We start from the raw sequence: 24254 nt of genomic DNA, 5'->3' as shown, positions 1-24254 counted from the left end.
TGTCACTATACTCTTTATCCTACAAACTGCTAAGAGGTAACCTGTGTCTGGCATACAAGACACCTCCAACTTATTACTGATGGATTTACTGCACATCAGCAAGTCAGATGGTATCAGAAATATTAAGTCTAGGGGCCAAAATCTATTCTGCACCATTAATAAAACAGTTTAGGTTACAGAATATACTTTTTTGACTATAGTAGATTCTCACTACTTAAATTTTAAACTGCTGCCTACTGTTGTTTTTAATGATGTTTTTATATATAATCAAATCATTTATTTTTGAAATCATAATTTGCCTCCCTCCAACAGTGTTAAAATGATACATATGTTGGTTTATGGTGAGAGCATTTCTAATGCATTGTCTTCACTATCTTTTTGTTTGTAGTTATTAGTATGTTAAATTATTCAACCAATGCTCCTCAATTGTCCCCTAGACTGCAAGGCTAGTAACTGCATATGAGCCTGTAAATTAACTGTGAATCTATTCAAAGCCATACCTGTCAACCTATTTTCTCATGAATTCTGGACCGAGCCAAAAATGATAGGCCAGCAAAAGCCCAAAATTAGGCATATTTTTTTTTAATATTTTCCTGATTCACAATGATAATTTCAACAATAATATAAACATCATGGATACAATTTTCAAACATAAAAGAACAATGAAAACACACTACAACTATATATCAACATGCATTTTTGAACAATAAGAACTATGAATGAATGACAGTAATCTTCAATGATGTACCAGAAAATCAAAAAAAAAAAAGGCAAAATCAGGTATGTTCTCTGAAATCAGGGGCAATTGAGATGCATGTCCAGCGCTCACTTTTCACTTTTATATCTGGGAAGAATAGTCTAAAAAAAGCAGTCTTAGTAGAGACTCATGTGAAACCACTGTTAACTTCCATTAGCAAACAGGTAAACTTTACATCAGCAACCTGACTGAAGAATGATTGCTCTCCAGCAGGGCATTAATGTACAAGTAATGCCCGCTGAAAAATGAGTCCGCCGCTTCACAGCAGTATGTCAAACTGCCATGGAGCTCAAACTGGAAAACCCTAATGACTATTATTTTACACTTGCTAAGTGGCACTTCTGCTGTTTAGCCAGTATAAAATGTAAAAAAAAGAAAATTAAAAGTATGTGTTTGTCTGTGTGTGTGTGTTATTGTATGCATGCATGTGAGTGAAAGCGAGATCGATCAAACCATTATTTTACACTTGCTAAGCAGCACTTTTGTTGTTTAGTGAGTGTAAAAAAAAATAGAAAAAGTGTATATGTTTGCACGTATGTGTATGAGGGTGTATTTCTGTATGCATGTATGAGTGAATACGTGCACGAAAGCAAAAAAGACAGTATGTGTATATGTATGTGTGTGTGAAAGCAGAAGAGACTGTGTGTGTGTGTGTGTGTGTGTGTGTGTGTGTGTGTGTGTGTGTGTGTGTGTGTGTGTGTGAGTGTGTAAGAGTGAGAGCGTATGCCTATATGAATGCAGAAGAGATTATGTGAGTGTGTGTAAGAGAAAGAGTGAAGAGTGAGAGCGATCCCTGGTAGCAGTTCATAGGTTGGTACTAGGCTATCGGCCCTAGGACCTGTACAAGCCTAGCCATAACAATTCCCTGGCTATTTCTTCCCACACTATTTGCTTCCCTGGACCCCTGGGGTGAATTTCCTTTCTCCCATCCAATCATCAAGGTTCCTTTTGAAGAGGGCCAAAGAGGCACTCTGCTTGACATGTATGGGCAGTCTGTTTCAGAGTCTGGGGAGTCTCTGGGTCAGGAACCTATCCCTCCAGCATGTTTTGTTTATTGTGATGACAAGGTTTAGATCCCTGGAACATGTGGCTCTGAGGGATTTTGATTTCTTTAAGTGTAGCATGTCCAACAGCTCTGGGTTTGACATGGCCTTGTTTTATTAAGCAGAGATCGCCTCGAAGTAGACAATATGCAAGAGTATAGCTGGAGTTTTTTAAGGTGGTCAGCATAGGGCATCTGCGTTAGGCCTGTGATTCTTTTAGTGAGGTATTTCTGCGGCCTTTCCAGTTGTTGCAGATGTCTTGAAAGGTACATACCAAATGGGGCATTGTATTCTATAATGGGTCTAATGAGGGATGAGTACACTGGGACAATGACCTCCTTTTTTCTGGACGAAAAGCCCTTAGTGATGAGGTGTGTCACATAGAAGAATTTCCTGACTGTTGTGGCGATGTGGTTATTGAAGGTGAGACCACTGTCCTCCTGTGTCCCTAAGTGTCTTATCACACTTTCGGTGTTTAGTGTACTGCCACCTATGTGGTAATTCATGGGTACATATTTTTTTCCCAAAGGGGATAACTATACATTTCTTGGCATTGAGCTTGAGCCCATGGCTCTGGCACCAAGCATCTGTTTCTGTAAGGTCCTTTTGTAGAGTATCCACATCATTTGGGGATTCATTAATGGCTCCCAGTTTGCAGTCATCTGCGAACTTTGTTAGCCAGAGTCCCTTAGTGTTGGCCTGTACTTCAGAGAAGTCGATGTCAAACAAGAGAGGTCCCAGGACTGAACCCAGAGGTACTCTACTTGTCACTTGTCTGGAGCTGGATTTGGAGTCAGCTACTTTTACAGTGTGGGTTCTGTCAGTAAGCCAGTTGGCAACCCATCGAGTGATGTAGGGATTAATGCCCAGCTTAGTAAGTTTATCTATGATTCCAGAGTAGGGGATGGTGTCAAAGGCCTTGGTGAGGTCCAGATATTTATTTTATTTATTATTTATTTATTTACATTTGTTGACCGGGAGGTCCAACTGGACGTAGGTCCATTTTCAGTGGAGGCCCGGGGAGAAAAGCTCCACAGTTAAAATAAACAGACAGTAGTTACATTGGATTACATAGCGATTAACAATTTGATTTACATAGCAATTAATTACAAACATATTTACAGATGAAGAACATAGTACATCAGTAGACAACTAGAATCTTTATCTGCGAAGTACATAACAGACATTAACAAATGTTACAATAAGTAGTTCCTGCTGTATAATAAGTACTAGGCTTATGAGCATCTGAGCTTGCTATAATCAAGGTAGTTAGTGGGGTGGAAAGAAAGGTAGTGGTTGGATGGGGTGCGTGATATTAGAGTGGGAGTTGCAAGGGCAAATAGGCTGTGTGGACTGCCTTACCCTCATCCACGGCTCTGGAGACTGATCTGAAGAAGTCAATCAGGTTCAGGAGACAAGATCGGCCCTTCACAAACCCAAACTGGGTGGGGTCCAGTGCTTTAAGGTTGCCAATGTCTTTGTTTATAAGTTCCATGATAATACGTTCCATGGCCTTGCAGATCAGGCTCGTCAGACTGATGGGGCAGTAGTTCCCGGGATCCAAGGTGGATCCCCCCTTGTGGAATGGGATAACCATAGCTGTGCGCCACTCAGTGGGCATGAAGCCTGAGGTGAGGGTATGATTAAATATGACACTTAGGTGAGGTGTCAGTTCATTTTGTAGTTCATGTAGCACACAGCCTGGGATGTCATCTGGTCCCATGGATGCTGTATTCTTAGCTTTGGAGAGTGCGTTTTTTTACCTGTGGCCGTTATTACCGGAATTTGGCAAACTTCCGGTGTTGAGATGGGCCATTTAGGGGGTGAGAGGTGGGGTGAATTTGGCACTGAATCGATCTGCCAGGATCAGTATATTTAATACCATTCTGTTGTAGCTCAGAGCAGATCTGAGCATTGCCATTTAGATTCTTAACATAGTTATAGAATGCCTTGTGGTTGCCTTTGGAATCTTTGGCAATTTTATTTTCGTAACTAGCTGTGGAGGATTTTATAAGTGATCTCAGCTTCTTACTGAGGCTGGTAAGGGAGTTTTTTGCATCCTGGGATTTTCCTCTTTTCTGCAACAGTTTCTTCCTTTTGTTGTAAAGTTTGTTTATGGCACGGGACCACCAGATTGGCTTCCTTTTTTGGAGGAGAACATCTTGGTTCTATTTGGGATGGCACGATTCATGCATGAGTGGATGTGCTCGTACAGTGCCTTAGTATAGGACTCAGCAGTCGAACTTTCAGTTCCCATCTGCATGGGTGTCATGAAGTTTGTAACTTCTGACTTGAGTAGCATGAAGCTGGCTTTGGAGAAGCTTTTTATGGAGGTTTCCTTACTGGGGGGTGGGGGTGGGATGTGGATGTTAAGGGTGATTAGCTTATGGTCAGACCTGACCAACGAGGGGGTGACCATAAGTGTGGAGCATCTATTTCCCATGTTGGTAATGACCAGGTCTACGATATTGGAGCCCCTGGTGGGACTATGATTTATTTGATCCAGGGCATTGGAATTTATGAATTCCAAGAACCGTTGGGCAAAGGTGTTGGTACACGAGTAGTTTTCCCAGTTAATGGCAGGGTAGTTAAAATCACCCAGTATTAGGGTGTTTGGTTGTATATTAATATTTTCCAGTATGTTTAGAAAGGTGTAATGAGAATCTTGGGGCATGGTGGGGGATCTGTAGCAAGCTACATTTTGGATTGCAGTCATACCTAGTGTTAGTTGCACCTGGAGAATTTCAGACACATTATGTTGGGCAACTAACCTGGTAGTGTGAATATCCTTGGTGAATATGGACACTCCTCCACCTTTAGTGTTTCGATCTTGGTTTGGTGGCCAAAAAGTGTGGTAAGAGTTGTAGCCTGGTGTTGCAGGGGTGCTCTCTGGAGCCTTGAACCAGGTCTCAGTTACTGCACAGATATCGATGTTCTCCATTTTTAGGAGTGCCTTGAGAGAGTGCATTTTGAGGTTTAGACTTCTAGCATTGAGCAACATTACCTTCAGATTTTGCATGCTTGTACCTGTTATGAGGTCTGCATACCTTTCAACCTCTTACCTAAACTTGTCTGGATAAGCATAAAATAAACAGGGGACAAAAGCTCAAAATACCAATATATTTTTACATGATCCTGTTATAAAATCACAACAGTACTTCAACATTAGGATTTATGTCAGCTTGCATTTTCTGAAGCAGAGGTGTTTCTATGTGTGTCTGTGTGAGTGAGATGACCACTGGCAATAGTAATAAAGAGGTCTACATACCTTAACCTTTCAGCTAAAAAAATGTGGATAAGTAAAATAAAGGGAGAACAAATTCTCAAAAATAGGAACAGATTTTAATCGTTGTCTTACAAAAGTTGCTTAATTAACAGGATTTATGTTAGAATTAATTTTCTAAACAAAATGAAAGTCTGAAACTCAAATTTTATGTCATCATTTACAGATATCAATCTCTAATAAAAGGAGTGTGTAGTATCAGTACTTCATTAAGTGCCACTGATACTTCATTGAATGCCAAAAGATTCAAAAAGTAAACTCTATCCTTAACAACTTCATACCATTTCATATTTGGCAGAACCTGGTCCTTAAGTCAATTTGGATATTTCCTGTACCGAAAATTATAGTTTAACAGGAATTGTTTAGCCTAAGAGTTTGTAGTATCTTCTGTATTCACAGTATGCCACTCGATGGTGCCATGTTTGTAAGTTAAAGATTTAGATAATACAGTGATTATTTTGCTTCCAGCCCAAACTGGGTTATTCCTGTCTGCTTTCCATGTACTGAAACTGTTTTGCTGTGCCAAGTTGTTCACATTGCTGCTGCTTGCTATGGAGCTTGGATTACCTATTAACACTGTTATACCATTAAAGCTACACAGTTCTATTCTGGGATATACCAGACCCTCAGCCAGTCCAGACTAAGTTCTTGATTTTGAAGTAATTTGTGATGCTTAACAGCACTAGCTTTTATTTTCTTTTTTTTAATTATACAGACAAATCATGCACACGACTTCAGCTGCTACTACATTTGTCCAAAATTGTTACTGATATTTATGAGTAAAGAGATACTACATCTCTAGAATAGTGTATGATGCCCATATACTGCTGTTTCACATTGGAGAATAGTTATGCTAGTGCAGTGTAGCTTATATTTATTGTATTTTCACTGCTAAATAAGGGTTTCTTATTAGTAATCTGGTTTTGATTACTTCGGCATGTGCTTATTTGCTTATTAGTGTATATCGTTTGTTCATAGGTAGGTACTAGGCTATCTGCCCAAGGGCATTTATAAGCCTAACCAGAGTGTGTCGGCTTTCACCGCCCCATTGATTAATTAACTGATCCTCTGTCAAGCAGAGCCAATGAAGTGATCCCAGGGGTGTATTTTCTGTTACCCATCCACTCGTCAAGGCTTCTCTTGAAGAGTATTAGTGAGGGGCTCTGCCTAATGTAGTTAGGAATTTTGTTTCAAAGCATGGGAGAGTCTCTGTGACAGGAATCTATCCCTCCAGCATGTTCAATTTATTGTTGTGGCGAGGTTTAGCTCACTAGAGCACGTGGTTTGCAGTGACTTGGATTTCTTAAATGGAGCATGCCCATCAGTTCTGAGTTGAACATGGCTTTGTAAGTCAGGCAGATATCAGCTCTGAGTAAGTGATATGCCACTGAGTACAGCCAGAGTTTTTTCAGTCGGGCTGCATAGGACATATGTTTGAGGCTAGTAATCCTCTTGGTGAGGTACTTTTGTGATCTTTCCAGCTGTTGGAAGTGTCTTGTGAGGTACATCCCAAATTGGGCATTGTACTCTATGATGGGTCTGATGAGTGATGAGTAGAGGGGCACTGTAACCTCTTTATTTCTAGATGCGAACCCTTTAGTAATTAGATGGGCCACATAGAAGGATTTCCTAACTACTTTGGCAATATGATTGCCAAAGGAGAGATTACTATCTACCTGGGTCCCCAGATCTCTTATTACCTCTTCTGTATTAAGGGGGCTGCCACCTATGTGGTAATTTGTGGGTGTTTTGTTTTTCCCAAATGGGATGACTATGCATTTTTTGGCATTTAGCTTGAGGCCATGACTTTGACACCAGGTGTCCGTCTCAGTAAGGCCCTTTTGGAGGATGCCAGCCAGAGAGTCAATTATGGCTCCCAGTTTGCAGTCATTGGCAAACTTGGTTAGCCATAGTCCTCCTGTGTTTGCCTGTACTTCTGAGAAGTATATGCCGAACAGTAGGGGTCCCAGGACCGAGCCTTGTGGGACACCACTTGTGACTGGTTTAGAGTCGGACCTGGAGCCCGCTATTCTTACCGTGTGAGTTCTGTCTGTAAGCCAGTTGGCAACCCATCTCGTGACGTAGGGGTTTATGTTGAGGCTAGTGAGTTTTTCTGTAATACCCGAGTGGAGGATGGTGTCGAAAACTTTGAGGAGGTCAAGGTAGGCTATGTGAACCACCTTTCCCTCGTCTATGGCCTTGGTGACTGTTTCGAAGAAGTCAACCAGGTTTAGTAGGATGATCTGCCCTTAACAAAGCCGAACTGGGTCGGGTCAAGTGTTTGGAGGTTCCCAATGTCTTTGTTAATGAATTCTATGATGATGCGCTCCATAGCCTTGCAGACCAGGGTCGATAGTTACCAGTGTCAGTTGTGGCCCCTCCTTTGTGAAGAGGAATAACCGTTGCTGTGTGCCATTCTATGGGCACGTAGCCTGTGGAGAGGCTGAGGTTGAACAGCGTGCTTAGGTGGGGGGTTAGTTCGTTCTGTAGTTCATGCAAGACGCAGCCTGGGACACCATCTGGCCCCATTGACGCTGTGTTTTTGGCTTTTGAAAGGGCTGTTTTCACCTGTGCGTCTGTGATTTCTGGGACACTACACTTTTCCGGTAATGTTGTGGGACCTTTTGGGGCTGAGAGGGGGTGAATTTTGCACTGAACCTATCTGCCAGGATGTTGGCAATATCAGTAGGTTCAGTATATTTTGCACTAGTTCAGTGCATATCTGCGAGTTGCCACTTAGATTCTTAACATAGCTAAAGAAGGCTTTGTGGTTATCTTTTGAATCCCTGGCTATTTTTCTTTCGAAGTTAGCCTTGGATGATGTTATGAGGGACCTTAGTTTCTTACTGATACTGATCAGGAATGTCTTTCCTTCTTGGGATTTGCTTTTTTTCTCAACTAGTTTCCTCCTTCTGTTGTATAGCTTGTTTATGGCAGGGGTCCACCAAACTGGTTTCCTTCTCTTAGAGGAGTGAGCCTTGGTTTTGCTAGGGATGGCATGATCCATGCATCCTTGTAGGTGCTCATAGAGTGCATTTGTAAAGGCTTCTGCATCTTGGGCAGCATTATCCTTTAGCGTGGGGGCTGTGAAACTTACCACCTGTGTCTTAAGTAAGGTGAAGTTTGCTTTAGAAAAGTTTTTTACTGTGGTTTCCTTAGTTGGGGGGGGGGGGGGTGGACATCCAGAGTGATTAGATTATGGTCTGATCTAACCAGTGACGGGTTGACCTCCGGTGTGGAACACCTGTTGTCCACGTTGGTGATGACCAGGTCCAATATGTTTTCACCTCTGGTAGGGGAGTTTACCAGCTGATCCAGGGCATTTGAGTTGATGAATTCCAGGAAGCTTGGGAGTTTGTACTCGAGTAGTTTTCCCAGTGAATGGTAGGGTAATTGAAATCGCCCAATATCAGGGTGTTCAGTAGGGCCTTCATGTTTTCCAATGACTCCGTAAAGGTGGAATGGCGGTTCTGGGTCATGGAGGGTGATCTGTAGCAAGCCACAATTTGCATTGCAGATTTGCCCGATGTTAGTTGCACATGGATGATCTCGGAGGTCCCAGCAGACCCCGGGAACTACTGCCTCATTAGCCTCATGGAACGAATCATCATGGAACTCATAAACAAAGACATTGGAGATCTCCAAACTTTGGAGCCCACACAGTTTGGGTTTGTAAATGGCAGATCATGTCTCCTAAACCTGATAGACTTCTTTGAAGTAGTCACCAAAGCCATAGATGAGGGTAAGGTGGTTCACACAGACTATCTAGATCTCGCCAAGGCATTCGACACCATCCCACACTCTGGAATTATAGATAAACTCACTAAACTAGGTATAAATCCCTATGTCACAAGATGGGTTGCCAGCTGGCTTACTGACAGAACCCACACTGTGAAAGTAGCAGACTCCAAATCAGACTTCAGACCAGTGACAAGTGGAGTACCACAGGGTTCAGTCCTGGGTCCTCTCCTGTTTGGTATCTACTTCTCTGAAGTACAGGCTAATACAGAAGATCTTTGGCTAACTAAATTCGCAGATGACTGCAAACTAGTAGCCATAATCGAAACTCCTAACGATGTGGACATCCTAGAAAAGGGCCTCACTGAGACAGATGCCTGGTGTCAAAGCCATGGTCTCAAGCTCAATGCTAAAAAGTGCATTGTCATCCCCTTTGGTAAAAACTCTGTACCCATGAACTACTAATATAGACGGTAGTCTACTTAACACCGAAAGTGTGATGAGACCTTGGGACACAGGTGGACAGTAGTCTCTCCTTTGATAATCACATCGCCACAGTGGATAGGAAATCCTTCTACGTGGCACACCTCATCACAAAAGGTTTCTCATCCAGAAAAAAAAAGATCATTGTTCTCCTCTACTCATCACACCCATTATAGAGTACAACGCCCCTTTTGGTATGTACCTCACAAGACATCTACAACAACTGGAAAGGCTGCAAAAATACCTCACAAAGAGGATTACTGGCCTCAAACAGATGCCTTACGCAGACCATCTCAAAAAACTCCAGCTTTACTCCGTCACATATCGCCTACTCAGAGGCGATCTCTGCTTAACATACAAAGCTATGTCAAATGCAGAGCTGTTGGACATGCTCCACTTAAAGAAATCCCAATCCGAGCTACATGCTCTAGGGACCTAAATCTTGTCACCACAATAAAAAGAACATGCTGGAGGGATAGATTCCTGTCCCAGAGACTTCCCATACTCTGGAACAGACTACCTATCTATGTCGAACAGAGCTCCTCATTAGCACTCTTCAAGAAAAATCTTGATGATTGGATGGGTAATGGAAATTCACACCGGGGATCACTTCTGTGGTTCTGCTTGACAGGGGCACAGGAAAATAATTTTCTTGGGTGGTGAAAGCCAGGGTACCTTTTTGGCTAGGCTTGTATAGGCTCTAGGGCCAATAGCCTAGTACCTACCTATGAACCTAAGAGTTATCATGCTGTGCCACACCTGGAGGTGTAGGTATCCTTGATGAATATGGATACACCCCCTCCTTTTGTGTTTTAGTCCGTGTTCTGTGGCCGAAACATGTGGTATGAGTTGTAGCCCAGTAGTGCTGGAGTGCTCTCTGGTGCCTTGAACCAGGTTTCAGTTACTGCACAGATGTCAACATTCTCCATACTGAGGAGTGCTTAGAGCGTGTGCATTTGAGATTTAAACTCCTGGCGTTGAGTAGCATAACCCTCAGTTTTTTGTTAATTGTGCTGTTTACGGAGGTGGGTTTGACTTTTGAGCCTTGCCTAAAAATGGCACTATGGGGGAAGCAAGAGCCTTGGCCAGTATTCGAAAGCCTAGGGGTGACAGGTGCAAGCCGTCTCTTGCGAAGCAACGCGGCTTGTTGAGCATGTAATCCCAGTCTGACAGACACTGGATCCCCTTTGAATGACACCAGAAGCCTAGCCAATTGTTGAAACTGATCATTTTTTCTTTATACTGAGGTATCATTCTTGGTGAGGGCAGGATGCTACTCAGGGTCAAGGTCATACCAGCCTGAAATACGTGATCAGAGAGCTCTTCCATGTCTCTTTTCATGTAGTACAGGGAGGTATGTCTCAGATCATTCACACCAACATGAACAATGACAGAGTCATATTTGTACTTGTTCTGGAGTGACCTGAGTGCTTGTGTTATGTGGCAGATTCTGGCTACCGACAGGTAGCTAACAGTAACATTTTGCTTGTACAGCCTAGTGAGTGGGACGTCAGTGTGCCTGACTATAGAGTCACCTATTACTAGTGTGCTAGGTATGTTATTTCGCCTTAAGGGCTGTGATTGTGCGGCACACGGATTTTGTGTTTTATGTGTTGTCTGGTTTGTGATGGGAGGTGCAGGTTGTTTGGGTGTCTGCTTTGGAGGTCTCTGAGGCTTTTGCAGGTTTTTATTTAGAGCCTCCGAGTATGATTTTGTGTATTTATGTGTATTTTTTGCCAGTGCTGTTTTAGTAGGTCTGTGTGTAGCTGGAGGTGTGGTCAAGTGTTAACCTTCTCCTCTTGACTGTCTGTTCCAGTCTTGGGTGTAGACAGCTTATTTTCCAGTTTGGCTGTATAATTGCATCTCTCGCATATGTTAGTGTTTTGTAGTAGGAGGAGAGGCTTGTCTGTGTACATGAGGCAGTTGTAACATTGCCTCAGAATACCCAGATTCACCAGCTGGACTGGAGAGTACACCTGGAAATTGCCCTTTGGTCATGCCTGAATAGTAGGGTGAGCTGCTTAGTTGCTTGGTTGGTGAGGGATGAATAAAGAGCCTTGCCCTGCTGGGCAGTCAAGTGTCAGGGTATATTAGTGCTTGCTATTAGGTCTGAGCAAGTGCTGGGCTGTAGGATGCTTTTTGAGTGCTTAGGCTGAGAGTTAGACTAGTTTCAAGGGAAAAACTGAAGAGGAGACATAGTGGAGCCGGGAATAATTTAACCATAGCTGCCTGGTGCGCAAAACCGTGCAAACGTGGTTTTTATAGTAGGGAAATAAAAGAGATAGAAATTAGCCCAAAATGGCCAATAAACTACTAACTTCTGGGCTGGAACCTCTCCTCCAGGGACAGATGGGCTGCTCAAAGCTCCCCTCTCTCACAGGTGAACAGAGAAACTTCCTTCTATGCAGGTAAGGTATGGGCAACTTAGAAACTAGTATCACAGCCCTGAATTCAGCACTAGCCTGAAAACTGGACTATACTAGCTTAGAAAGGCAGGAAACAAGGATTTTTTTTGTTTTTTTTTGAAACGATAAGGCAAAAACAGTAAAAGATACACTTAAAACAGCTTTAAAAGACTACAAATGATCAGAAAAGGCTATCGCACCTCCAACAGTTAAATTATTTAAACAAAAAATGACTTTTTAAAAGTGCAGGCAGTCAAATAAGTACAATACGTGAAAAAACAAGCTTTTAAATCACAATAAATGCTGGAAAGTCTGTGTTTAGGCAGAAAACAGTTAAGTACAGCAAGAAAGTACAGAAAACTGATACTTAACCACTCCAAAGTCTCTCTTCCAAAATGGAAGACTTGTATCAGTTTAAGGCTTTCTAGTGCTACCCAGTAGGTTACTTACAGGAAAGATGGGAAACAAGCGCAGATGTTAAACCAGAAAGTTGAAAGAGACGGACAAACTGTCCAAATGGTCAATAAACTACAATTTCTGGGCCAAGAACCACTCCTCTCATGGTAGACATGCTACCTAGTGCTTACCACTCCCACTGATAAGCTAGAAGGCTTTCCTCCAACACAGAAAGGCTTGTGGGGCTCAGAAGCTTGCCAACAGTCCTGGCTACAGAAACTCTGTATCTGGACTAGGCTAGTTACAGGAAAGGTTTGAAACAAGCGCAAATGTGGCTTTTAAACCAGAAAGTTGAAAGAGATGAAAAAAAACTACCCAAACGGCCAATAGCTACAATTTCTGGGCCAGGAACCACTCTTCTTGCAGTAGATAGGCTACCTAATGCTTACCACTCCCACTGATAACCTAGAAGGCTTCCCTCCAACACAGAAAGGCTTGGAGGGCTCAGAAGCTTACATTGAGTCCTGGATACAGCAAGTCTGTACCTGGACTAGACTAGTTACAGGAAAGGCGGGGAACAAGTACAAACGCAGGCTTTTAAGCCAGCAAGTTGAAAGAGATGGAAAACTGCCCAAATGACCAAATAAACTACAATTTCTGGGCCAAAACTCATTCTTTCCATGGAGGATAGGCTACCTAGTGCTTACCACTCCCACTGATAAGCTAGAAGGCTTCCCTCCAACACAGAAAGGCTTGGGGAGCTCAGAAGCTTACTAACAAGCCTGGATACAGCAATTCTGTAGGCTAGTTATAGGAAAGGCAGGAAACAGGCGCAAGTACGGCTTTCCACCCAGAAAGTTGAAAGAGATGGAAAAAACTGCTCAAACAGCCAATAGCTACAATTTCTGGGCCAGGGTCCACTCCTCTTGTGGCAGATAGGCTACCTGATGCTTACCACTCCCGCTGATAAGCTAGAAGGCTTCCCTCCAACAAGGAAAGGCTTGGGGGTCTCAGAAGCTTACAAAGAGTCCTGAATACAGCAAATCTGTACCTGGACTAGGCAAGTAACAGGAAAGTCAGGAAACAAGCGCAAACACAGGCTTTTAAATCAGAAGGTTGAAAGAGATGGAAAAGCTTCCCAAACGGCCAATAAACTATAATTTCTGGGCCAGAAACTACTCCTCCTGTGGTAGATAGGTTACTTAGTGCTTACCACTCCCACTGATAAGCTAGAAGGCTTCTCTCCAACACAGAAGGGCTTGGGGGGCTCAGAAGCTTACCAACAGTCCTGGATACAGCAAATCTTTACCTGGACTACACTAGTTACAGGAAAGGCGGGGACCAAATGCAAAATGGGCTTTTAAACCAGAAAGAAAGAGATGGAAAAACTGGCCAAACGGACAATGGACTACAATTTCTGGGCCAAAACCCACTTTTCCCATGGTAGATAGGCTACCTAGTGCTTACCACTCCCACTGATAAGCTAGAAGGCTTCTCTCTAACACAGAAAGGCTTGGGAGGCTCAGAGGCTTACCAGCAGTCCTGGATACAGCAAGTCTGTATCGGGACTAAACTAGTTACAGGAAAGGCAGAAAACAAGCTTAGAAAAATTTTTTTTTTTTTTTTAACATAAAAGCAGCTAAAACAGCAGTAAATACAATTTAAATTGCAGTGCAGGCCAGCACACCCAAGTGTGTAGCAACACTACGGCAAATACAGTTCAAATGAATGCAATTAAATTAACAAATGACCAAAAAACAAGTGCAGAGGCAGTAAATTAGAAGCCTACTAACAAGCAGTAATAAGTGCAGAGTAAGAGTGACTGAACAGATAACAGCACGCAGAACAGCAACTAAGACAGTTACAGTAAGAGCAGATGAATAAAATATATATTTTTTATTTATTTATTTATTTATTTATTTATTTTTGAGGGAGGGAACAGAACAGGATGAAGAGGCTACAGGGGTTGTCCTTCCCAAATGGTCTCTTTGTACACAGTAGGAGTGCCTGAAATCAAAATATGATCTCACTGCACTCAGTTGAGTGAGCAAATGAGATGGGCCCAGAAGGAGTATCCAAATACAAATCTAAAAGAGGGACAGGCAGTTTCAAAGCCACCAACATTATTAACACCAAAACAAGAACAGGGAGGGTGGGTGGGGAACTAACTGTAGAGAGACAGCCACAACTTCAGTTAAGTTAATATTCAGTGAGAAACACAAATAAATAAATTAAATACACTACTATATGAAAAAGAGCAGATAAAAGTGTACTTAAATTCACTTATACATCCAGTTGATTTCAGATAGATCTTAGCCGGCCAAAGCTCAGATATTAAACAGAGATAACCAAAAATGTACCACTTATATAAGGCAGGACAGAATATCACTGATGAGGTGAAATTACCCCCCACTGCTATCAATGGCTACACAGAAATTCTGACAAGTACTCTGTAGAGAGAGAGAGACAACTTCAGTTGAGATAATATTCAGTGAGAAACACAAACAAATTAAATACAGTACTATATGAAAAAGAGCAGATAAAAGTGTACTTAAATTCAGTTATATTTCCAGTTGATTGCAGGTAGATCTTAGCCGGCCAAAGCTCAGATATTAAGCAGAGATAACCCAAAATGTACCAATTATATAAGGCAGGACAGAATATCAGTGATGAGGTGAAACTACCCCCACTGCTATCAATGGTTACACAGAAATTCTAACAAGTACTCTGTAGAGACAGCCACAACTTCACCTGAGTTAATATTCAGTGAGAAACACAAATAAATTAAATACAGTAGATTATGAAAAAGAGCTGATAAAAGTGTACTTAAAGTGACTTATACGTCCAGTTGATTTCAGATAAATCTTAGCCGGCCAAAGCTCAGATATTAAGCAGAGATAACCCAAAATGTACCACTTATATAAGGCAGGACAGAATATCAGTGATGAGGTGAAACTACCCCCACTGCTATCAATGGCTACACAGAAATTCTAACAAGTACTCTGTAGAGAGACAGCCACAACTTCAGTCGAGTTAATATTCAGTGAGAAACACAAACAAATAAATTAAATACAGTACTATATGAAAAAGAGCAGATAAAAGTGTACTTTAATTCACTTATACATCCAGTTGATTTCAGGTAGATCTTAGCTGGCCAAAGCTCAGATATTAAGCAGAGATAACCCAAAATGTACCACTTATATAAGGCAGGACAAAATATCGATGATGAGGTGAAACTACCCCTCCCCCCCACTGCTATCAGTGGTTACAAAGAAATTCTAACAAGTACTCCGTAGAGAGACAGCCACAACTTCAGCTGAGTTAATATTCAATGAGAAACATTAATAAATAAATTAAATACAGTACTATATGAAAAAGAGCAGATAAAAGTGTACTTAAATTCACTTATACGTCCAGTTGATTTCAGGTAGATCTTAGCCGGCCAAAGCTCAGATGTTAAGCATTACTTACTTGATTCAAAATATCATCTGTGCTGTCCTGTTAGTAATAGGTTCATAGGTAGGTACTAGGCTAGTGGCCCTAGGGCCTATATAAGCCTAGCCAAAAGGTACCCTGGCTTTCGCCACCCAAGAAAATTATTTTCTTGTGCCACTGTCGAGCAGAGCCACAGAAGTGATCACCGGGGTGAATTTCCTATCTCCCATCCAATCATCAGGATTTTTCTTGAGGAGTGCTAATGAGGAGCTTTGTTTGATATAGATAGGTAGTTTGTTCCAGAGTATGGGAAGTCTCTAGGAAAGGAATCTATCCCTCCAGCATGTTCTGTTTATTGTGGTGACAAGGTTTAGGTCCCTAGAGCATGTAGCTCGGAGGGTTTGGGATTTCTTTAAGTGGAGCATGTCCAAAAGCTCTGGGTTTGACATAGCTTTGTGTGTTAGGCAGACATTGCCTGAGAGTAGGCGATATGCGATGGAGTAAAGCTGGAGTTTTTTGAGACGGTCTGCGTAGGGCATCTGTTTGTGGCTGGTAATCCTCTTTGTGAGGTATTTCTGCTGCCTTTCCAGTTGTTGTAGATGTCTTGTGAGGTACTTACCAAAAGGGGCGTTGTACTCTATAATGGGTCTAATGAGTGATGAGTAGAGGGGAACAATGACCTCTTTTTTCCTGGATGCAAAACCTTTTGTGATGAGGTGTGCCACGTAGAAGGATTTCCTGACTACTGTGGCAATGTGATTATCAAAGGAGAGACTACTGTCCACCTGTGTCCCATGGTCTCTTATCACACTTTCTGTGTTAAGTAGACTACCGCCTATGTGGTAGTTCATGGGTACAGAGTTTTTACCAAAAGGGATGACAGTGCACTTTTTGGCTTTGAGCTTGAGGCCATGGCTTTGACACCAGGCATCTGTCTCAGCGAGGCCCTTTTGTAGGATGTCCACATCTTTTGGAGTTTTGATTATGGCTACTAGTTTGCAGTCATCTGCAAACTTCATTAGCCAAAGACCTTCTGTGTTAGCCTGTACTTCAGAGAAGTAGATACCAAATAGGAGAGAACCCAGGACTGAACCCTGTGGTACTCCACTTGTCACTGGTCTGAAGTTGGAATTGGAGTCTGCTACTTTCACAGTGTGGGTTCTGTCAGTGAGCCAGTTGGCAACCCATCTTGTGACATAGGGATTTATACCTAGTTTAGTGAGTTTATCTATAATTCCAGAGTGGGGGATGGTGTCGAAAGCCTTGGCAAGACCTAGATAGGCTGTGTGAACCACCTTACCCTCATCTTTGGCTTTGGTGACCGCTTCAAAGAAGTCTATCAGGTTTAGGAGACATGATCTGTGTTTTACAAACCCGAACTGGGTGGGGTACAGAGTTTGGAGATTACCAATGTCATTGTTTATAAGTTCCGTGATGATACATTCCATAGCCTTGAAGACCAGGCTCGTCAGGCTAATGGGGTGGTAGTTTCCGGGGTCCATGGTGGCTCCCCCTTTGTGGAGTGGGATAACCGTTGCTGTCTGCCATTCAGTGGGCACATAGCCTGAGGTGAGGCTATGATTGAACATGGTACTTAGGTGGGGTGCCATTTCATTCTGTAGTTTATGTAGAACACAGCCTGGGATGTTGTCATGTCCCATGGATGCTGTGTTCTTGGATTTGGAGAGTGTGTTTTTTTACCTGTGCAGCCATGATTACAAGAACTTTGCATTCTTCCGGTATAGAGATGGGACTTTAGGGGATGAGAGGGGGGTAATGTTAGCACTGAACCTATCTGCCATGATGTTGGCAGTATCAGTTGGTTGTGTATATTTAGTGCCATTGTGCTGTAATTCAGAGCAGATCTGAGTGTTGCCATTGAGATTCTTGACATAGCTTTGTGGTTGTCTTTAGAGTCGGCGGCAATTTTGTTTTTGTAACTAGCTTTCGAGGATTTTATGAGGGATCTCAGCTTCTTACTGAGGCTGACCAGGGAGATCCTCCAATCATGGAATTTTACTCTTTTTTTGCAACAGTTTCTTTCTTCAGTTGTAGAGTTTTAATGGAGTTTTTCTAACCAGATTACCTTCTGTAAAGGAGTGTTGTCTGGCAGGGATAATTCATTAATAGAAAAATGTTTTTTGGAGAGTTTGTTCTTCAGAATGTGTGTAGCATATAAACTTAACATAGTGAAATCTTACATGGCAGTACAGGTTTTTTATTTTCGAATCCAGGAAAGAGTTGTTCTCTTTCTATGCACACACACACACACACACACACACACACACACACACACACACACACACACACACACACACACACACACACACACACCAGCTCCTTTCTCCCCAACACATTTGTCTTATACTAACTGAACCAAGTGTTAAGAAGGTCACTGCCTTCAGCCACTGGATTTTCAATTAACCTGTAAACTGTCTTGAAGGTACTGAGCAGAAAACAACTTCTTATGTTTAATTTGATTCTCTATAGGTGAGTGTTGCTGCTAAAATGGCTCAGAAGATGTCATTTGGTTTTTATAAGTATAACAACATGGAATTTGTGCGAATGAAAGGACCTCAAGGAAAAGGTCATGCCGAGATGGCAGTGAGTCGAGTGTCAACAGGTGATACAAGTCCTTATGGCACAGAAGAAGATTCTAATCCTGATTCACCAGTACATGAAAGAGTAAGTATATGACTTATTCATTCTTTTCTTTCCATCCCTTCACATTGCAGTTGTGTAGTTTGAATTTCATTATTTACAACGGCCAGCCTTTTTCATCTTCCTGATCTTGCTTATCAAATACCACTCCTACAAATAAACACTTAAAACACTTGGGATTTTAAATACTCACTTTGTTGCTGAGTTTTAATTTGATGTTCATCGTGTTACACTGCTGCAGTCATTACACTTTGGTTATCCTGCCGTCAGGCGGTTCCCCAGTCGGCCTGAGTTCCAAAGTCTTGGTCCGGCGTCGGTTGCTGTCGCCTCCTCCCTGATGTCAGTGCGACAGGGGTATATAAGATGCAGCCGACGCCATTTTCTTCAATCTTTCTTGCCGTGCGGTGCCCGTAGCAAAAGCAGTTCGCAAGTGCCAGTTGGCCGACTCCTGAGATTTTCATTCCGAATCCAGAACCGAAGTCTTCTACAAAGCTAAGTACCCCGTTGAAGAAACTTTTTCTTGCCTCAGACCGATGTCAGTAAAAGTTAATAACTGTATTTCTTGTGGGAAGCAAATACCTCATAAGGATTTCCATTCTTATTGTATCTCATGCCTAGGCCCAGACCACGACGTCACTGGTTGTCGGTTTTGTGCTAGGTTTAACAAGCACAAGGTTAAACGTCGGTTTGATTTTGCCCGACATTATTTTGGCCGAAAATTCAGTTACACCATGCCATCGGAACTACCAATGACCGGAATACATAAAAAGCGCAAAGACAAGGACAGGCATCCGAGGCCCAAAACTGACAATGAAGCCTCTTCTAGGCCAGTCGCCGGTTCTCCGGTTTTCAGCGAGACACCTTCGCAGCCCCTGACGACCACTTCTTTAGAACCACAGGTCACCTCTGACTCCCACTTGGAGATGGCTGGACCTTCGGATGCACAAGAATTTCAGCCTACCAAGACTAACCCTTCAGAGAGGGATCACAACCCGTAGCTTCATAGGGTGTTTTCAGACCTTCTCAGTTAACCATTAAATCTTCTGCTAAGTCTAAACCTCCTTTAGAAACAAAGAAACAAATTCAACATTCACCAGGACAGGCCTCCATGCCTAAGAAACAAATGCTCAAAATGGCCGAAGACCTAATCACTCTGATCAGTGGGTCCCATCCCCCTCCTGATAAAATGCATAGACAGGATGCAGACTATGACTCATCCGACCAGGTATCCATCTCTTCAGATTCTTCTTCAGACCTAGGATACTCTTTACCCCCTTATGAGGATTCTGATGCTGAGGAATCAATTCCATCAGCCTCTCCACCTAAGGACTACTCCTTTGGAGAAACCTTGCATACCATGAGGGAGCATTTCCACTGGGAGGGCCAGGATTACTCAGAATCCAAGAAAAGGCTCAGAGACTTCCTTTTATTTCCTCAACATAGACCCCTTGCTATTCCGCCAGTGTTAGATATTGTGGATGATGTGTATACTGAATCCAGCTTAAATCCTGATTCTTTACCTCCAGCCCCAGTTAAGCCTGACAGATACTACAGAGAGTCCCTGACTCTCACAAATTTCTTTATAAAAGCCCTGTTGCTGACCCTGAAACTATTTCTCAGGGCCCCAAAGGGGTTAAGGCCTCATCAGCAAAGAATCCAGTCTCCTCTGACAGAGATTCCAGAGCATTAGACAGATGGGGGAAGAAAGTATATATATCTGCAACTTTAGCAATGAGGGCCTTAAATTGCCAGTTTCACATGCTAAAATATCAGCAATATTTGATGTCTCAGTTGAAACAAAAAATGCTTCCTAATTATAAAGAAATGCAGGATTTATTGCATGCAGCTGAACAAGTGGGAAAACATACTTTGCAGTGTGGTTTTGATTCTTTAGAGGCCTCCTGTAGAGCAGCAGTTACAGGATCTGTCATTAAAAGACATGCCTGGTTAAAAGAACATACGTTACCAGATCATGTTAAAGCAAAACTATTGGATGCACCTTTGTAGCAGGATGTGTTATTTGGAGTTAAGGCAGAAGAGGTATTAAAGAAAATGGAGGATAAGGCAAAATCTATGCAAACGGAGAAGGATTTCTTACAGGTTCAGCCTCCTCGATTTAGCAGAAATTGGCCAACAAAGAATTGGTCCTTCCAATTACAGACAGACCTCAAAGGGGCAGATACAGACGTCCAAGAGGTAGAGGTCAACCACAAGGTCCTTATAGGCCTCGACAATGGGGTGCATCAACCCAGAAAGAAGGAGAAGACAGGCCCCAACCATATAAAAAACAGCCCCAATGACTTCCCACTACAGCTGCCAAATAGTTCTCTCTTGGCAGCCCCCTTGGGAGGAAAACTGGCACTTTTCTATCACAATTGGCATATGATCACCAAAGACAAATGGGTTCTCAACATTGTATCTCAGGGTTACAGGTTCCACTTTCACACTCTGCCAAGGTTAAAAGGAATGCCAAATCTGCCACCAAATCAGTGGGCAGAGGCTCAAAAACAAATTACAGCACTCATGGACATGAGAGCTATTCAAAAGGTACCATCACAAGAGCAAGGACAAGGATTTTACTCAAGACTCTTTCTGGTTCCCAGAAAGGACAAAGCCTGGAGGCCCATTCTGGATCTTTCTTCTCTAAACACTTACCTGGATGTTCCAAAATTCAAAATGTTGACACTACAGCAGCTTCTTCCCATGCTGGGCAGGAAAGCTTAGCTCGTAACTTTGGACCAAAAGGAGGCATACCTGCATGTCCCTGTCAGACAAAACTGCAGAAGATACCTCAGATTCATAGCTGTTTCAATGCACTACCAATTCTCTGCACTGCCCTTTGGCTTCTCTATTGCGCCCAGGGTCTTCACAAGGTGCCTGGCACCAGTAATTGCATTTTGCAGACAGAAAGGAATTCAAATTTATCCGTACCTGGACGACTGCCTGATTCAAGCAGAGAGCAAGGACATTCTTCTAAAGCATCTGGCGTTTGTAAAAAAGTTATTAAGTTGCCTAGGATACACAGTAAATGAAAAGAAATCAAAACTAGAGCCCTCACAAGAGATAATATTCCTGGATGCCAGCTTGAATACAACGGCCCAGATGGCTTATCTCACGCCAGACAAGCAAGGACAACTGGCTCAATATTTTCAATTGATGGCAATAAGGACCCAACTCCCTGCAAGAAAACTTCTGCAGGCCTTGGGTTACATGGCATCTTGCATACTACTAATTTCATATGCCAGACTGCATATGAGGAAACTACAATGGTACCTAAAGAGTGTGTGGTCTCAACACTGTCAAAGTTTGGAAACAGTAATACCACTAATTCCTTGCCTTCAACAGGAGTTTCGATGGTGGGCTCAAGCTTGTCACCTCAACAAGGGACAGCCTTTCACTCAACCCACAGCCAGGCAAACACTGACAACAGATGCATCGGATTATGCCTGGAGAGCACACATGGCAGGAAAATGTATCCAGGGCAAGTGGCCCGCAGAACAAAGGCATCTTCACATCAATAAAAAAGAGATGCTAGCTGTACAAAATGCCCTTATAGCTTTCAAGGACCTTTTGCATCCAGGACTACTACTAAAGACAGACGACATCAGAGTTATGTGGTACATAAACAAGCAAGGGGGCACTCACTCTTATCCCCTCTGCAGACAAGCCATGACCTTGTGGAACACAGCTCTAACCTATCCAGTTCATCTGCAAGCACAATTCCTGCCAGGAGAGAAAAACACACTGGCAGACGACTTAAGCAGAAACATCATGGATCTGCACGAGTGGAAATTACATCCACAAATATTCAGAATGATAACACAAAAATGGTGGAGCCCGGACATAGATCTGTTTGCATCCCCAATGAACTGCCAGTTACAGAAATTCTGCACAAGGACTTACCACCCACAAGCATGGAAAGTGGATGCCCTCTCATTCAGCTGGAAAAACCTACAAGTATATGCTTTCCCACCACTACCTCTCCTTCCAAAGGTACTCGTAAAAGCCAGGCAAGAAGAGCCAAAGATGATCCTGATTGCCCCAGACTGGCCACGCCAGCACTGGTACCCAATCTTAAAGAACTTAGCACAAGGACCACCCTGGATTTTGCCTCAAATCCCACATCTTCTGACTCAGCACAACAATCAGATACTTCACAGCCAGCTAAAGATGTTAAACCTGGCTGCATGGAAAATTCCTTGGTCAAGCAAGCAATGCCTGTCTCCAAAGTTGTTATGGATGTCATTGTGGAGGCCAGAAGGCCTAGCACCAGGAAAGCCTATTTGGATAAATGGAAGAGATTCTGTGCCTGGAGCCAGGCTCACAGCCTTGACCCTCTTGTCCCAAATATTCCTCAGATGCTACAATATTTAACTGAGATGCTGGACAAAGGCCTCTGCTTTTCATCCATCAAGATCCATGCCTCTGCCATCTCTGCTCATTACAACACAGATCCACCAATTTTCTCTAATCCCTTGCTAAAACAGTACCTCAGAGGGGCTAAAAACATAAGACCGCCCCATAGAGCACCTACTCCAACTTTGGACCTCAACTTTGTGTTGGAAAAATTAACTTTACATCCCTTTGAGCCAGCTAACACAGCATATTTAAAATATGTCTCTTGGAAAACTGCTCTGCTCCTGGCAATAACATCAGCAAGAAGAGTTTCAGAATTACAGGCACTAATGGCAGTGGTACCTTTCATCATTTTCCACCAAGACAGGGTGTCTTTAAGAACAAACCCTACTTTTATGCCAAAGGTGGTATCAAGTGTGGCTCTAAACCAAACTATTCACTTGCCAACTTTTTATCCAAATCCACAGAATAAAGGGGAGAGACTTCTGCAGTCTTTGGACATACACAGGCAGATACGCTTCTACTTGGACAAAACAAAAGCTTTCAGAAAAACTGAGCAATTATTGGTAGCATATGCTGCAGGAGCACAGGGAAAGGCCATTTCAAAACAGACTATTTAAAAATGGATAGGACACTGTATACGTTTCTGCTATATACACCATGGGAAACCTGTACCTGACAGTATTAGGTCTCATTCCACCAGGGCAACAGCCTCTTCAACTGCCTACCTCAGAGGAGTACCTACCAAGGAAGCAGCAACTTGGAGTTCTGTACATACCTTCACCAAGCATTACCATCTGCCTCTGTACTCTAAATCCAGAGCTGGTTTTGCCACTGCAGTGCTGCAGGGCCTTATAGCCACCCCTAATGCCTTATAGAACCAGCCACCCTACCTCAGCTTTGGGATTCTACCCAAGTCTAATGACTGCAGCAATGTAACACGATGAACATAGTACAGTTTTGTACCTACCATAAATGTAGATGTTTGAGTGTATACACTGCTGCAGTCCAGGTTACCCTCCCTCCTTCCCCTCTCACTTGCTGGTACGTACCTATGTCTTCTACCCTTTACTACCTATGGGGAGTATTTGCTGGTAACTGAAAGTTGTTGATTGCTTTTCTTATGTATGTTTTATTAGCAATTTGAATTGCCTACCTTTTTGGGGGCACCTGACATCTGGGGCAAGAGAAAATGTCGTCGGCTGCATCTTATATACCCCTGTCGCACTGACGTCAGGGAGGAGGCAACAGCAACCGACGCCGGACCAAGACTTTGGCACTCAGGCCGACTGGGGAACCGCCTGATGGCAGGATAACCCAAGTGTAATGACTGCAGCAGTGTATACACTCGAACATCTACATTTATGGTAGGTACAAAACTGTACTTTTTCTGTGGTCCTACTACAGCAGCAGCAATGGCCTACATGTATGTCTACTTCACAGGCATGAGTCGCATGTGCCAACCTATTTCTCCCGCACTTATTCTACTTCTAAAATTCCTAGTTTTCTGAAGCAGTAGTATCCACTTCATGTAACTGATAACATTTCTTAATTTCCACCTCAGAGCAATCAGTTCATATTTAGAAGCTATAAAACAGAAGAGTTGTGACTCAGTGGGACAGGCTTTCACTTTTACTTATCTTGAACTCATCTGTCTTGGTAGAATTAATCCTATTATTTGAAAGCAAACTATACTG

At 42.7% G+C, this 24254-nt stretch overlaps 1 protein-coding gene across 1 annotated transcript in view; it reads left to right on the top strand.

The window, feature by feature from the left end:
- KIAA0930 (KIAA0930 ortholog) overlaps positions 1–24254 on the top strand; it is a 2167533-nt gene that overhangs the window by 2020857 nt on the left and 122422 nt on the right. Inside the window, exon 7 of the mRNA XM_044087231.1 lies at positions 18031–18225. Within this exon, the coding sequence (XP_043943166.1) occupies positions 18031–18225 (195 nt within the window). The remainder of the gene's footprint in view (positions 1–18030; positions 18226–24254) is intronic.

This window comes from Protopterus annectens, chromosome 11.part0 (genome assembly GCF_019279795.1).
Source record: "Protopterus annectens isolate FY-2018-M chromosome 11.part0, PAN1.0, whole genome shotgun sequence".
In the NCBI taxonomy this organism is placed as follows: domain Eukaryota; kingdom Metazoa; phylum Chordata; order Ceratodontiformes; family Protopteridae; genus Protopterus; species Protopterus annectens.
The sequence above is the reverse complement of the archived record's forward strand: the minus strand, read 5'-3'. Positions and strand labels throughout refer to the sequence as shown.